Genomic DNA, 15,484 nt, shown 5'->3' on the forward strand with positions numbered 1-15,484 from the left:
ACCATGCACAGGCCCTTTTTGCTTCGTTATCCTGGACTTTATTAGCAGCAATTTGGGCTGCAACAGTGTGGATTTTTTAAATTATTTTTAATGAGCAGCTGGTTCTCCTGGTTTCAAGCTGGTAAATCCAAATAATCATGGAATCACAGAACGGTTTGGGTTGGGAGGGAGCTGAAAGATTATCTCATGGGCAGGAACACAGATTGCTCCAAGCACTGGTATTGAACACTTCCAGCTGTTCATGCTCATCTGTTCGTGGAAGAATCCCTCTGCCATGGTGAGCTTTTTCCTATAAATTATTACCCTGGCATGGAGGATGGCAGCCCACATAATTACAGCATCCCCCAGCCACTCCCTCTGCTACACCTAGGAAAGCTCACACGAAATGTAAGGAGGTTTACGGGATCAATGTGAGCAGCCAGCATCATTGCCCAGGAAAAAACACACAGACACCAGCAGATTGGAAAACCGCATGTGATGACTTTCAGCAGGCTCTCCCGGAAGACAAAGGGTGGAAATATTGTCCATTAACTTGGAGATTCCAGGTCAAAGGATTTACAAGCTCTTGCACACAAGAAAAATCACTCAGCAGGCAAAACACTGCTCCAGGGGAAAGGGGGAGGGAGATGAGTGACATGCAGGGGGGTCCCACGAGGAGTTTGGCCTCATCTTTTGCTGATCACCACGGAGCAGGTGGAACATGTCAGACCCTTAGTCAGAGTCAGAGCTGCTGCTTGAGCTGCTGCTTGAGCTGCATGAGCCACCAGAGGGCTGGGGAAGAGAGAACAACTTTAGGACAGCAGGGAAAGGAACCTCTGTCACAGCATTCCTGAGATGGGTTAGTGACCCTGTGGTGGCTGCCCCATATTGTGGGAAGGCTGAAGGGTTTTTATTTTTTTTTTACAAGACTCTTAAGGTCAATAAAGGAAATTCCAGAAAGGTCTTTCTTTCTGCCAGCAAAGACCAACATCACAGTAGATCACTTTCCAGAGCTGTTTCCCTGTGAGAGGAGCTGCTGGTAGGATTTGTTTGAGAAATGCTCCCACCCCCAATGTTGGAAATGGGGCCTTGTTTAGAAGTTCCTCATTCAGACCTGCTCAGGATGGTGCCCATCCCTGGAATGGTATTTTCTGCAGAATTTAAGCACAAGGAATTGCTTCTCCTTTCTGTTTTTTTTTTTTTTTTTTGTGGGTTTTTTGTTGGGTTTTTTTTGTGAGTTTTTTTGTTTTTAAGGGGGAGTCAAACAGTTCCTCTGCTGCAAGACACTGAGTGAATGTCCATTATGGAGGCACAACTTGCACTCAAGTGAGCAGGACAAAGTCCTGGGATTTAATACACTGCACAGTGTGCCCCGAGCCATGCTATCACTTTAAATGGCTTCCAGGAATTTCATGGATTGCTTTTCAAATTACTCACTTAATATGACTCATTCTTGCCTATTTATTATTCCAACAAATTTCCACATCTAAAAAAAGCCACTGATGTTTGGGCAGTTTGTTCCAGCCACTACAGGGTAGGAGAGGAGAGTCCCAGCTGCTTAGGCCAGTTGCTGTGGTATGCTGGAGGAGGTCTGCAGCAGAATTAGGGACGGGTTCACTGCTGTTCCACTCTTACCTTGCCTTCATGGTGCTTGCAATGCTTCTTCTTATGGTGCTTCTTATGGTGCTTCTTATGGTGCTTCTCATGGTGCTCCTGATGTCCGTGAGGATGATGCCCCAACGGGGGATGCCCGTGGGGGTGCTGGACAGGCGGAGCAGGGCGTGGGGGGCAGACTGCCACGCCGCCAGGGTAGGGACCTGTGCCAGGACCAGGGTGTCCTGGAGGGGCAGCAGGGCAAACTGCAATGCCACCAGAGTAGGGACCTGTGCCAGGACCAGGGTATCCTGGAGGGGCGGGAGGGCACACTGCAAGGTGTGGTTGTGGTGGGCCTAGGAAGAAGAGGAACCTGTAAGTGGGCAGAGACAAGCTCTCCCCAGACAGACAGTGCAGGAAGCTGGTGCACCCTTCCACCCAACAGGCCCACTCTGGTCTTCCTCACAAAGGACATCCCACACCCCTTTGGGATGCAGGTAAACCCCCCAGGTGTCTGAGGCCAAAGCATAGAGCTCCCCTCTAAGCCCTGATGGTACCTGCAGCCCTGCCTGGCCCCACAGCCCCTCACCTTGGTTGGGGTCACACATCCTCAGTGGTCTCCAAGCTGAAAGGGAAGGACAGGCACCATTAGTCACCTCCTGCCATGAGACATCACCCAGCCAGCAGCTGGGACCTGTCTCCGCTGTCCCACATCTGCCCCCAGCACAGGGACCATGCTCTCTTCCCCCAGAGTGCCATTCCCCCACAGACCCCAACCGCTGTCCTGTCCCTTTGGTGACAGCACCAACTCCCAGAGCAACTGTCCCCCGCTCCATGCACCCCCAAAGCCTAGGCATGTAGTTTCCATTTTTAATAGAAATAAATCCACACTGGCCCAGCTCGGGTGCCGAGTTCATGTCCTCGTGGGCCACAAAAGACTGGGGACACGTGCCTGGGTACAGTGCCCACACTGGGGACAGTGCACCCTGACCCACGGGTGCCCATGCTTCCACTGCCCCCATGCTGCCCTGCATTCACCAAACCTGTGGAAGAGCTCCCAGAAGAAGCAACGTCGGCAGCACTCGGGATCCCTGTCCTTGGCACGGCTCTCCCGGCTGTAGGGCGCCCTTAAATAGCGGGGCCCTGCCCCTTTGAGCAGGGGTGCGGCGGGCAGGGGTGACACCGGAGAGGTGACACCGCGCCTCTCCATGGGCATGCGAGAAACGTCAACACGCCGCTCCCAGCCGGCACAAAGGTCCCACGGGGATAATAAACACAGGCTATGGAGGGCGGTGATTCCAGCTCCCGGCGTCAAGGGAGGGATGGAGTGAGTCAGCTGACCCCACCATGAACCCTGACTGTGCTCCCTGCTCAGGCACAGTGTCTAGGAACAGGGCTGACCTTCCCACAGAGGGGGCTGCGGGACAGCGGGTGTGGGGGCCTGACACTGCTCAGGGTGCTGCCAGGGTGTGCAGGTGGAGGACACAGTATCTGCTGACACACCCAGTCAACAGGGACAGGAGGCAGCGCTGGATGCCCTGATTTTCAGGTCTTCCTCTTGGAGGATCTATGAGGAGGGTGTAGGATTTCTCCCATCTCAACCCACCCCATCTCCCTGCTAATACCCCTGATGGTGCTTCATGTTTGGCAGTTCTCCCTTCCTAGGCAATTCAACGGGTTGGAATTGTCACACACTGCCTGAAAGACACCTGGCAGAAAGGGACTGTGCCAGGTCTTGCCCCAAATCTCGGGTAGGAGGGTGTTTCATGGGAGTTTCTGAACAAAGGAACTGTACAGGGTCAGGAGGTATTCATGACAGGGATCTCCCTACAGGCAGTGCTACAGGGATCCTGCCATCCCTTCTGTTAGGATCACTGTGGTCCCAGACACTGCCAGCCCAATCGTCTACTTCTGCCCCAGGAATCGGAGGATGGAGCCTGGGGTCTAAGTACCAGACAGCAAAAATTCCCCTTGTCCAGGGAATGGCCAGGGAATATGATGCTGGATGTGCCTGAGCAGACCAGCTGTTACAGATACATATTATAATATTGGCTTTTCACAAATATTTAAATGGATTTGATATGTGTGATGTTAAAGTAACTTTGTTATATAATTTCTATTTCTACTGTCAATTAAGCTTAGACATAGTGAAATAGATGATATAAGTATGCTTGTGTTAAAATGTCTGCTTGAATGGGATAACACCAATAAACACAGGATGAGGAAACCTTCTAGATATGCCAACTATCAGCACTCACCATCTGAAGAAAGCATGGACCAAGGCCCAAACTGGAAGTGATTAGAAGGAGTCAAAACCACAGCCAAGAAACACGCATGCTCTAAAAAGGTGGACCAAAGGAGGGGCCATGTAAAATAGTTCCTGGAAAATGTAAATTAGTTTATGGATATGCATAAGGGTCTATGAATATGCAATGGACTGATGTAAGGGAAAAGGTATTTAAGGGGGATCCCCGAAGGTGACAGTGTGGTTGGTCTTGGCTGAGTGCCAAGATGCACCCATAAAAACCTTTGCTTTATGGTTCTTGTCTCCTATTGTCCTTTATTAAACTTTTTAAGTTTTCACAGGAGAGAGAACGTGTTTTTCACACAGCTCTCCAGAGGCGAATACCTTGCCAAGCCTAGGCAAGGCCAAGAGTATTTCCCAGCTGTATTTGCCACTGCAGAACCCCCAGAGTGCTCCCAAGCTTTTCTCAGGCCACCCGCTTTTCCAGCAGTGCCAACACGACCGCCGAGCCTTGCTTTGCCTCTTCCAGCAGCCCGGACACCTTCTGTGACATCTGTGTGGGGACAAGATGAGTCATTTGCCACTCGACAGGCCAGAAGAGCCATCCCCTGGGCACTGCATGTGTTCTGCCAGTGGCAGGCGGGCACAAGGGGCTCCAGGCCACCACCACCCCCTCCACCACCACTCAGCCGCACCACCAGGCGTGGCTCACCACAAGCTTGAACTTGTCATCCGTGATGTCCTTGAGGTTGATAATGACATTGAAGTAAGCTCCGAACACTGCTGCTTCCAGCATTTTGGCTCCCACCTGGGAAAAGTCAGGTTTGCGAGAAGCTCTCCTGGTGAACCAGCTCCACCATACGGCGCTGAAGCAGGTCAGACCCTTATGCTGCAGGACTCCCACCCTGCACCACCCAGCAGCATGCAGTGCTTTCCAATCTGTTGGTATTCTCAGGAAATGGCTGCCAAAGAATACTGGGTGGAAACCACTGGCCAGTTTGGGAAGCACAGCTGGAGAGACGTATCCTGGAGGTCAGGACATGAGGGAACACCTTGCAGAGCAAATGTGTGTGATCTGGGGCCATACCTGGATGTCAGATTTGCAGGCCAGATTGCAGTGTTGTGCCAGCTCCTTCAGAGCAGGCCAGAGCCCATTCACCTTCTCTGCCAGGCCATAGGGCACCCCCATGGCTGTCTTCAGCCCCTGCTGCATGGCAGCTGTGCGTCTGAGAGGAGGGACAGCCCTGGGTTGAGCACTGGGTGGCTGTGCCCACACAGTCAGCCAGTCCCCACCAGCCCAGCTCACCTCTCCCGCTCCTCAGGGGTGTTCTTGGGCAGCTTCATGGCTTCCTGCAGGCAAAGAAAAGCAGGTTTGCTGCCATCACCCATATCGTGCCTTACATCGGGCGTCAGAGCAGAACCCATAGCTCCTGTGCTCTTGCAAACCTCCCTTATGTGACAATGTCCCTTCCCCAAGCCCTGCTTTAGCATCCCTGGAAGTGTTCAAAAAGCAAGCAGAAGTGGCACTTTACCGTATGGTTTAGTGGGCATGGGTGTACTCAGTGGAAGGTTGGACTTGATAATCTTGGAGGTCTTTTCCAACCTTAATGACCCTGTGATTCTAAGGTCAGAGCCCTGCTCCTAAGGAATCCAGAGAACAGCAATCCCAGCCCTCCTCCCAGCTGGAAAGCCCTCCTGTTTCCCTGCAGGATGCCTCTGCTGGAACCTCACCATGTAGCTGTTGAAGGCACAGGAGTCGGCATCCACCATTGCCACCAGCTCCTCCATGGCCTGGTGGAAAGGGAGGACCAGCTTCCTCATGATGGGGTCCAGGTCCTCAAACTGCCGCTTCCCGTAGCTCATCAGCCCCACCATGCTTCCCAGTGCTGCTCCCTGCCAGGGTAAATCCTCCAGTAGGACACAGTGGGCACTGCTACCACCATGCCAGCTCCGCTTGGCACACCAAGGCCCCTCAGGCCTCTGTCTTGGTGTGGGGCACATACCAGGGCTCCCACAGCTGCAGACACAGAGCCTCCTCCTGGCGCTGCTGACCTTGCTCCGACTGCTCGCACAAAGGCACTCAGTGGCTTGGCCACCAGCCCCCTGTCCACCTCTCCTGCCTCCACCAAGTACCTGCAGCACAGGTGTTTTAGAGCCCTCCAGGTGCAGGGACACCACCACCACCCAGACCCAGCGCTGCCCTCTCCAGCATCGACCCTGTGAATTAGTAGGGGACTAAAACCCAGCCTGAGGGTCAGGGTAAGGAGTGGGAACCCCATGGGGACATCTGGGGAACACAGGTGGTGTGGGGGTTGCTCTGCATTAGCCAGGTTGGGCTGATGCAAGCAGCATTGGTGGGACAGAAATGCCTCTGCAGCCACGGCCCAGGAAGGGTGACAAGGACTTCCACCTTGTGGATGGATTTCCCTTCCTGTCCCCTCACAGACTCATGTTTCACACCAGGTGCTGCAGCATGTGAACCAGAGGCAGTGAAATTTTGCATGGGGATAGAGTAAGGAATTTAGCATTCAAATCTGGCCACAAAACCTGCTCCCACTGCCTGCTGAAGCAACCTGGAGTTCCCCCACTCCACATTCACAACAATCAGCATTTGGGAGCAGAGACCACCCCGATCTTGCACAACCACCCAGCAGAGATGTCCCCCAGGCTGTGAAGAGGAGCTGGGAGCAGCACCACTCCCAAAACAAGCTGAGTGCAGGATGCAGGCATCAGGATCCCCCCATCCGGGGAGGAATGGGCACCATGACAAGAAGTAGGATGTGGGTCCCTACTCAATGATGCGCTCCCGAGGGTGAAATGGAGACAGGGAGTCCAGGCCCAGACGACTGACCACCTGCAAGGAGCAGCACCACTGCGTCAACCCTGTCACGTAAGTCCTGTTGCATCCTCATTCCCCACTGCTAATTAACCAGGGGTGAGTCAGCACTGGGACTGGGCCACCACCCAGGGAGAGGACAGCTGGCACCACCAGCCCATCCCATTGCAGACTCGGGGGTGGTGTGGGGTCACTTCTGAATGACTGGGAGCTGTACTGATAAATCATTAGCTTGCTCTTATCTAGCACGTTCCTCACAGGCTAGAAAAGTCCCTCCCTCCTGCAGTGGAACAGCAGAGCCTGTCTCCTCCTTTCCAGCTAACTCCCAGTCCTGGGACAGCCTCCCATAATGCCACCCACTGTCCTTGAGCCCTGGGTACACTTTCTTTCCCTCCTGGCCTCCACGCAGGCAAGACAAGCAGCTGCCACCCACACTCAATTCTCACACATTGTGGTTCCTGCTCCCTATGCATCTCAGCATCCTCAGCACAATAAAGCAGCTTGTCCTACCCCACAAAATCCACACTGGAGACAAATGTCCTGCCTGAGGCCTGAGCAGTCCCAAATTTCTGCTCAGTGCCACTTTGGGAGGCTGGTTTGGGGTGGGATGTGTCTCTGCCATGATCCCACCCTTGTGCTGGTATCAGGAGAAGCCACATTACCAGCCTGATCTTCTGTTCCTCCTCCAGGATGAAGAGTTTTTCCTTCTTGATGTAAAAGTCAGCTGCATCCAGAATGGCCTTCTTGGGAACGAGCCCTACCAGCTGAGACCCCACCACAGGGAGATTCAATTCCTGCAAAGGGCATCAGAAATGTGATTTTCCCCAGAGCCCTGCTGCCACTACTAACTCAGCCTGGTCGTCCTCATCCCTTCCCAGGACATGGGAAGCTCACAGAAAATCTTTCAACAGAGGAGCTAGGGGCTCGCAGCAAGTTGCTGAGTTTCTGGGAGTTTTGTGCCATTCAGCACTTTGGCTGAGCTAAGCATGAGAGAAACCAGAGCCTGACCTGACAGTGAGGAAGAAAACTTGTTGGGAGATGTCCTCTGGGAAGCCCCCTTGGGAACAAGCATACCAAGCCACCCACCTGTGCATCTCGGCAGATCTCCTCGTAGACGGTGTGGAGTGGCGTGGTCTCAAAGTCCAGCAGGTTCGTCGAAACCTGGGCCATGTTCTCCTCCTCCAAATACCAGCCAATGCCTTGCACCTTCTTCAAGCGCCCGGGCTGCCAACAACTGCCACATTCAGGGCACAGCCCAGGAGGTGTGGGGACAGGCAGGTGTGCTCCTGGTGTGCCCGTGCTCTTGATGTACCTGGCTGGGGCCGCGGCCCTGCTCACGGATGTTGAGGGCAATGCGGTGAGCCTGCTCCTTGGTGCACAGCAGGTTGATGTTGTACGCAATAAGGAAGGTCCGGGCACCTGTCACTGTGGCTCCCCACCGGGGGACAAAAGTTGGGGGCCCAAAATCAGGAGCCCACTCTGGTTTTGCAAGCTGGGGAGGAGGGAAGAGAGTGTGTGGGCTGGCACTGCCAGGAGCACATGCCACCCTCCCAAGGAGGGCATCTCCCTCCTCAGCTGGAATTTGCCATGACCACCTGTGACACCAGCTCCTCTTGGTGCAAAGGGACTACACCAGCCCCTAGCATGCTCCCTGAAGCCAGGGAAGTACAGGTCAGGTCTGCCCAGCCGGTGCCACCACCAGGCTCACCTTCTCAGGGAGTGCCTCATACTCCCCGGCACGGATGGAGGGCAGGGCTTTCCTGCTCTCGTGCTGTGCTGCCGCTCCATACAGGTAAACTGCAAGACACAGCTGGGGGTGAGCACCACCAGGCAAGGCTGGCACTTTCTCCAACAGTTAGAATCATGTAGGATGGGATGGAATGTGGAGAGGTTCCTGAACCCGCTCACCAGGTACACCCAGCTCTGCTGCCAAGCGCTGCCCGAAGTTGTGGGCACAAGTGACACACTCCTCCATGCTGACATTCCTCACTGGCACAAAGGGACAGACGTCCAAGGCCCCCATCCGAGGGTGCTCACCTGGTGGTGGGGCAGATACAGGAGCGGGAGGTGGGAAGAACAAGCAGACAAGGAGGGAGAACACACTTTTGCACACTCTTACAGACTGGACACCATTGCTGTGAGAAAATCACAGAATCACAGACTAACCCAAGTTGGAAGAGACTCACCAGGATCCTTGAGTCCAACCCCTGGGCCTGCACAGGGCAGCCATAACAATCCTACCATGTGCCTGGGAGCATTGCAAATGCTTCTTAAACTCTTTCAGGCCTGGGCCTGTGACCACAGTCCCTGTTCCAGTGCCATGCTTGGTCCCAGCAGTATGGCAGTCCCCTCTGTGCCAGCCCAGCCCCTGGGCCTCTCCCAAGCTCACCCGAGTGTTGACTCATGTCAATGAGCTGCCCAGCCACACGGGCTGCGCTCAATGCCCCTTCCACCACAGCTTCAGGGGTCCCCACAAAGGTGTAGACGGTGCGGTTGGTGGAGGCGCCGGCATCCACATCCAGCAGCACACATCCCAGTGTCCGGGAGATGGCCTGTGCCACTGCATCGATCACCTGCCGGGCAGCAGATGGGAGCAAGGGGGCTGAGACGGCTGGGACTATACAGTAGCCATGGCTTTTCAAGAGAGGGGGCATCTCAGATCTTCCCCTTCCCACTGGGGATGGGGTTGAGAATGACCCCGTGATCAGTGGGGATGCAGCCCTGCACAAGCATCCCACTCCCATCCAGGGGGTTTGGGGCACCCTGGCTCCCCAAACTCCCTGTGGTGGGGGAGAGACACCTGGCTGCTGCTGCATGTCACAGAGCACCACCATAAATTGCTGTTCCTGAGGATACATCCACCTGCCAGCTTCCCAACGCATTTGGCTCTGCTAAGCCTCTTCCCTGGAGGAGGCTGTGTTTTTACAGCCATGCTGGGTTTGCTAAATTCTCCTGCCACTGGCAGAGCCAAAGTTCACTTGAAGGCTGATGCCCAGGACAGGCTCCATTAACCCTGACAGTGTGCTTTGGCACAAGTGCAAGCAATATTTCTCTGCAGAGAAATATTCCAGACCAAGCCCAGAGCTGGTGCTACAGCAACCCGCTGGCAATGGTGGAAGAAGTCTCAGTCCCTGCTTCACACTGAGGTGCCATAAGGGACTTCAAGCTACCTTTAGGTATTTTTGGCACTAGCCAAGTGGTGAAAGGTGCATGGCACTGCAAAGGAGGCATAGCAGAGTCTAGCAGTGCATACTGCTCTGCAGGGGAAAACCTGGCTGTCAGCAGCCCGGTGTCACCCACCCTTCAGCCCTTCCACATAGTCCCTCACCTCTTTGTTATTCCCCTCTGAGAAGTTGGGGACGCATTCCACCAGCTTGGCCATGGTCCCACGGTCTGCTTGCAGCCCTCAGCCCCTGGCTTGGCTCTTCACACCCTGGGGGTTTCCTGCCCTTTCCTGTCCTCCTGCAGAGTGAAAGCCTCTCAGCAGTCAGCACGTTGCCTCTTTCCCAAGCCAGAGTTTCTCATTAACTGAATTGATCTGTGGCCAGGGGACAGAAAGGGGCTTGGATAAACACCATCATACTGGCCCTACCGTGCTTGGAACAGCTCCGGGCACAAGGGCTCTGTGGGGCCAGATGGCAGCACTCACCAGCACCGATTAACATATAAAGAAAAAAAACCCGCTTCAATCAGCAAGATTGCTGTGGTTACCACGAGCTCCAGCCAAGTCACTGCACCATTACCACTATTCACCGTAGGGGGGGGGGCCACTTCATGCAGGACCTCCACCCTGGATACTGGCCAAAATCCATCGCTGTGAGCAGGATTCGAACCTGCGCAGGGAATCCCTATTGGATTTCGAGTCCAACGCCTTCACCTCTCGGCCATCACAGCGGCACTACTTTGCGGGGCGGGGGTCGGGCTGGCCGCGGGCTGCACCACGCTCCGTTCTGCCGAGAAGTGCGGAAATGTATGGGTGTCCCGTGCCACATGGGCGAAGTAGAATTAAGAGTGCACCTCGGCTCGTTGGTCTAGGGGTATGATTCTCGCTTAGGGTGCGAGAGGTCCCGGGTTCAAATCCCGGACGAGCCCTTTTTCTTACACGCCCGCTGCTCACCTTCACCACACCTCAACACACTGCAAGGCCTGGCATTCGCACTCCCCCTCGCCACCTCCGCCCCGCCCGACAGTGCAGCCACCCGACACAGTCCTGCCACGCGTCCACTCTGCCCCTTACCTGCCCTCCCTGCTCTGCCCCGCACTTATTCCCCCTGCTCCAACCCCCTCACCAGCCCAATGACACCTAAGGCACCCGCACTGCCTGCAAACACCTGAACCCCCTTTCCACAGCCTGGGCGGCAGGGCAAGGCAGCAGACACAGGCACTTGCTCGGACGCAGGAGAACGCCAGCCCAGGCGCAGTGGCAGGGGGATGTAGCTCAGCGGGAGAGCGCTTGCTTTGCATGCAAGAGGCCCTGGGATCAACCCCCAGCATCTCCACGTCCTTTTGCCGCTCCAGAGCCCTCCGCATACAGGGCCCCCAGAGACGCCCAGATGGCCCACAAGAAATCCCTGCGGCTGCCCGTGGGCACGTGGGAGCTGGGATTGCCTGCTGGCAGCCCAAGGCAGGCAGCAAGGAAATGCCTGGCGAGATGTCCCTCCTTCCCCAGGTGCTGTAGAGAGCGGAGGCAGCCAGAGTCCCTTCCCCACAGGGGCTCACGCTGTCTCTTGGGGTGACCATTGTCTTTATGTGACGCTTGGTGCTGGGGGGGAGCAGCCAGAAAGGGACATGAGACAGGCTGTCACCTCAGGGCAGTGGAGGGTGGCAGCTGGAACAGCTCTGCCAGGGCAAGGGGAGGGGGCAGCATGTCCCTGTAGGGTCTGGGGGCTGCTGGTGGTGCTTATGGGATGTGTTGGTCTCCCTGTGCCAGGGCCTTGGGTCAACACCGGGAGTGTTCCCAGCAGCAAAATGAGATGGGGTTTGCAGCTGGGAAACACCAAACCTGGGGCAGCATGTGGGCAGAGAAGTGGGCAGAGCATCAGGTGTTTTAAGGAGCAACCAGTGTCAGGAGTGCCAGTGGGTGCCATGGCTCATCTGGTCAATGTGCCTGCCTCATAAACAGGAGATCTTGGGTTCAGCTCCCACCAGCTCAGTGGTGCTTCAGCCTGGGGGACTATTCTTCCTCCCTGTCCAGAACTGGGGGCATTGCTGGGGGTCCTTGTCCGTCAGCTCCCAGTTCTCTGTCCCACCTGACTCTAGGAATAAAATGTTTCCTTCTGCTTCCTCTCCCTTCTCACCTCACATTGGAGAGTTGGGCTAAACTATTTCCAGAAACCGGGCAATTTGGGAAATAAGAGATACATTAGATGCTGTCTGGACCCCTCCCATCTTCCCTATTACTTTGCACAGCTGGTGTGGAATCATGTGGGAAAACCCTCTGGACACAGGTTGGGTGTGGGTGTGTAGTGGAGATGCCTGGTGCACGCGTTTTTGTGGCTACAATAAATGCCATGTTACTCTTTGCCACCCCATGGACACAGAAGAGAACAGGGAGAGAAGCAAATGAATCACAAACTCTTGCTTGTCTCCCTGCCCTGCTGTGACAGGAGCTGCCAGGGCTCTGCCTGCACAGCCTTGCTCACCAAAGGACACCCTGAAGAACCAGCTCCAGTATTGCTGTCTATGGGCAAACAAGAAGACCAAAAAAATCTGCAAAAGGAAATTTTGCTGAAAAGCTACAGCAGGAGACGAGGTGGCCGAGTGGTTAAGGCGATGGACTGCTAATCCATTGTGCTCTGCACGCGTGGGTTCGAATCCCATCCTCGTCGGGTTACCTGTGAGTGCTTATGAGGAGCTAGTCTTTTGGTGCAGCCCCGTACCCTCCTGCTCTCCGTGTTTTGCTCTGCTCTGTCAAATGCACACTACATCTGACCCTGGACTGCTGCTCCCAGTTACTGAGCCTGTTCCTTGTGGCTCAGGGTCTGGGGTGGCCCTTCTGTGCAATGTGCCATGGCAGCAGGGTGCCAGAGCCCACTTACCAGCCTCTCTCCTGCCATCCCATTGCCTCCTCTCCAGGGGCACTGAACTGTAGGCAAGGAAGGTCAGGACTGGCCATCCCTGGGCATCCTCAAGGATGCCAATGGGAGTCAAAAGCTGCCTCTGGTGTGTCTTAGAGGTGCTTGTTCTGGAAAAGGCAGAGCTACTGTGCACTGGCAGCTCCCTCCTGTGCCTGGAGCAGTGCTCACAGTGGAGATTCCCGGAGACAGGAGAGAGTGACCAATGGCAAGATGAAGAGGAAAGAGGTAAAACTGCTTCTGGAATCTCAGTGGTCTTTCAGAGAGGAAAGCCCTGCATCTGGGAATCTGTGCTTTGAGGCACCTTTGGAAAGGTATTGTGCCAGTCTTTCTAGTGCCTTCCCCTTCTCCCCTCTACTCCTCTCCACTGATGAGGATGTGGCCAAGCAATTCCATGGCTTCAAGACAAGGTGAGGATGCTCAGGCTTAGCTGCCCACACCTTTTTGACCGTCACTGTGGCTACATTTCCTTCCCATGCCTTGGGGAGATGTCTCTGGGGACCAGTGTGAAGCTGCTTCCCTCCATCAGTGTCTCCTGAGCCAGAAACCATGACCAGGCTGGGGGGAAACACCGGCCCCACCCCTTTCCACTGCCATGAGATGCTGTGGTGCTTGGCCAGGTCTGCCACCCTAGGAAGGAGGGATGTTGCTGCCTGGACAGCCAGGTGCCCTGCAAGGGATCTGTGCGAGATTTCCTGGGAAAAATGCATGAGTTTGGGTCCAGCCCTGCAGAGAGACCAACCTGCGGTTGGAGATGATGAAATGGGCTGGGGTGGTGGGTGCAGAAGTACAGCAGTGCATGGCAGGGGGATTGCTGTCACAGGATAGGACCTAGGACTTGCAGGGCACAGGCAGCCAGGAGAGGATCCCCACTGATTCCCTTGGGACACCCTTCAACCCTGCCCTGGCACACACGTGTCCCTGTCCTGGTGAGCGGTGACGAGTCCTCCTGAAGGGAATGTGCCACTGTCGGTGGTGCTGTGGGGCATCAGCCCACCCAGGGACCTGGAAATTACAGGGATCCTTTGGCAGCATGGAACTGGATCATCTGCAGCCTCGGGACAGTGCCTGGCAGCTGGAGCCTGGCTCTCCCCAGTGGCACCCGCTGGGCTCCCTGGGCTGCACAGAGTGGCCCTGGAGCACCCCGAGTCTGCTTTGGCAAGGACACAGGCAGCCAGGATGCTCTGTGCCTGGGTCTGGCTGCATCAAGATTCTACCTTCTGGCCCTGGGGTGTCCCACTCATCCATCAGCCATCTGGGAGTGGTCCCTGACTGTCCTGTCCTTGCCAGGAGGCAAGCCCTGGGTGAGCACCCTGTATGCAGACATTCCTTGGAGAAGGGATGCTGTAGGTCTGTTGCTGCTCCAAGATGTGGCCCTGCCTTTGGCTTTCAGGAGAAATTTTAGGACAGGGGCAAGCTCCCACCCTCCAGCCAGTCTCAGACACATCCAGCCCTTGGGTAATGACCCAAGGAAATCAAAATGCAAAGTGCAACTGGGACTGGTGATAGGAAGGCAAACACATGGATTATTGATCCTGGGCCATGTTTTTTGTGTCCTTACTTGCAGGAAGGGGCAGGGCTGAGGTGGCCACATATCCTGGATCCATGCAGAAGTTAAGAAAATGGATCCGACATGTTTTGTTTGGTGAAATTTTCTCAGGTTTGAGGTTCATCCAGAGAAAGTCATATCTCAAGCAGTAAGTGCCCATTCCCTTAAATGAATACAGATTGGAAATTCAGTCTTTATTTTTCTCCCATATATCTGCCCTTTCCCCATCTGTTTTCCTTTTTAAAAATTCAGTCACTACACAGATCATATTATTTTAACTTCCTAACATGTGCCTTTTGTTTTCCCTGCTCTCTTTTCTGGAAAAAGGACTGTTTCAGTCCACAGATGTGCTCACATTCGACAACATTTCCCCTCTGAGTGCCACACTGCATTTATCCCAAGCATCACTGCATCTATGGATATTATTCTCAGGCATGATAGTCCAGTGTGAGCAGAATTTCAAGTGCTTAAACTGTATTTCAAAACTGAAACACACAGTGAGGCTGCAGTTCTGAATATCCCACCCTGTGCCTGGAAGCCTGGAAGGGAGTCACTCAGGAAGGGCTGTTTTCCTGAGAAAATGGGAGTGCACAGAGATACAGAACAAAAAAAAAAAAAAAAAAACAAAAAAAAAAAAAAAAAACCCAAAAAACAAACAAACAACAAAAAAAAAAACAAACAACCAAACAAACCAAGAGAAGAGGGGTTTAATTCTCAAGCTGTGGGTCCAAGATCCACTTGTGGCATCAATTTATTATTCAAGAGTGGAGCAAAAAGCAACACAGTAAAGCTTAAACTGTAACCTCATCTTTTCCTGCTTCCCAAGTTGCCATTTAGGAGATTATGAATGATGAACCCACAGTGTCCTGCCTTACTCCAGGAGCCACCAGGTTGCTTCTCCCTGAAGCCCATGTCCTCTGCTGAACTTCAGAAGACCTGTTTCCCTTTTTCCCCTTCCAGAATGATGTTAAAATTAGTTGAGTTTGGCCTCAGAACCTTGGAAAGGCTTTGTTGCCCTGACAGGCAGGCAGAGAATAGTCACTAGGGACCATTCAGTGAGATCCACTGTGGCCAAGTCATCTCAAGAACTCAAATGACCCCCCAAACCCCACAAGGCACATCTTTAACAAGATGCTCACAGCCCCACACACACATAGTACACATCTCCCAGTTCTGCCAGGGTTTATTCCAGGGCAGGAGATGTTTGT

The 15,484-nt window shown here is 54.3% G+C and overlaps 2 protein-coding genes and 4 non-coding genes across 7 annotated transcripts; 3 read left to right on the plus strand and 3 right to left on the minus strand.

The window, feature by feature from the left end:
• Positions 1 to 474: 474 nt before the first annotated feature.
• On the minus strand, positions 475 to 3,882 carry LOC118688868 (nematocyst expressed protein 4-like). Its single transcript, XM_036386796.1, has 4 exons — positions 3,831 to 3,882; positions 2,162 to 2,197; positions 1,615 to 1,928; positions 475 to 771 (listed from the first exon to the last, which is right to left on the minus strand). Exons 1-4 carry the CDS (start codon positions 3,844 to 3,846, stop codon positions 712 to 714), a joined length of 426 nt encoding a protein of 141 aa, XP_036242689.1. The 5' UTR covers positions 3,847 to 3,882; the 3' UTR covers positions 475 to 711.
• A 115-nt stretch (positions 3,883 to 3,997) lies between these two features.
• Positions 3,998 to 10,129, minus strand: FTCD (formimidoyltransferase cyclodeaminase). 2 transcript variants are annotated; one of them, XM_036386794.1, is made up of 14 exons: positions 9,982 to 10,129; positions 9,043 to 9,226; positions 8,562 to 8,690; positions 8,362 to 8,450; positions 7,966 to 8,145; positions 7,740 to 7,877; positions 7,316 to 7,447; positions 6,610 to 6,671; positions 5,821 to 5,950; positions 5,549 to 5,710; positions 5,124 to 5,167; positions 4,905 to 5,043; positions 4,530 to 4,625; positions 3,998 to 4,370 (listed from the first exon to the last, which is right to left on the minus strand). In XM_036386794.1, the coding sequence occupies exons 1-14, from the start codon at positions 10,033 to 10,035 to the stop codon at positions 4,284 to 4,286; spliced, it is 1,626 nt and encodes a 541-aa protein (XP_036242687.1). In that variant the 5' UTR covers positions 10,036 to 10,129; the 3' UTR covers positions 3,998 to 4,283. The 2 variants fall into 2 exon arrangements, with proteins under 2 accessions (XP_036242687.1, XP_036242688.1); XM_036386795.1 differs by having other exon boundaries at positions 3,998 to 4,361; positions 4,521 to 4,625.
• Positions 10,130 to 10,465: 336 nt separating this feature from the next.
• Positions 10,466 to 10,547, minus strand: TRNAS-CGA (transfer RNA serine (anticodon CGA)). The gene has a single exon. It is a non-coding gene; the product is annotated as a tRNA-Ser (tRNA).
• A 126-nt stretch (positions 10,548 to 10,673) lies between these two features.
• TRNAP-AGG (transfer RNA proline (anticodon AGG)) lies at positions 10,674 to 10,745 on the plus strand. The gene has a single exon. It is a non-coding gene; the product is annotated as a tRNA-Pro (tRNA).
• A 335-nt stretch (positions 10,746 to 11,080) lies between these two features.
• TRNAA-UGC (transfer RNA alanine (anticodon UGC)) lies at positions 11,081 to 11,152 on the plus strand. Its single transcript has one exon. It is a non-coding gene; the product is annotated as a tRNA-Ala (tRNA).
• A 1,247-nt stretch (positions 11,153 to 12,399) lies between these two features.
• Positions 12,400 to 12,481, plus strand: TRNAS-GCU (transfer RNA serine (anticodon GCU)). Its single transcript has one exon. It is a non-coding gene; the product is annotated as a tRNA-Ser (tRNA).
• Positions 12,482 to 15,484: the final 3,003 nt, after the last annotated feature.

This window comes from Molothrus ater, chromosome 7 (genome assembly GCF_012460135.2).
Source record: "Molothrus ater isolate BHLD 08-10-18 breed brown headed cowbird chromosome 7, BPBGC_Mater_1.1, whole genome shotgun sequence".
NCBI lineage: Eukaryota > Metazoa > Chordata > Aves > Passeriformes > Icteridae > Molothrus > Molothrus ater.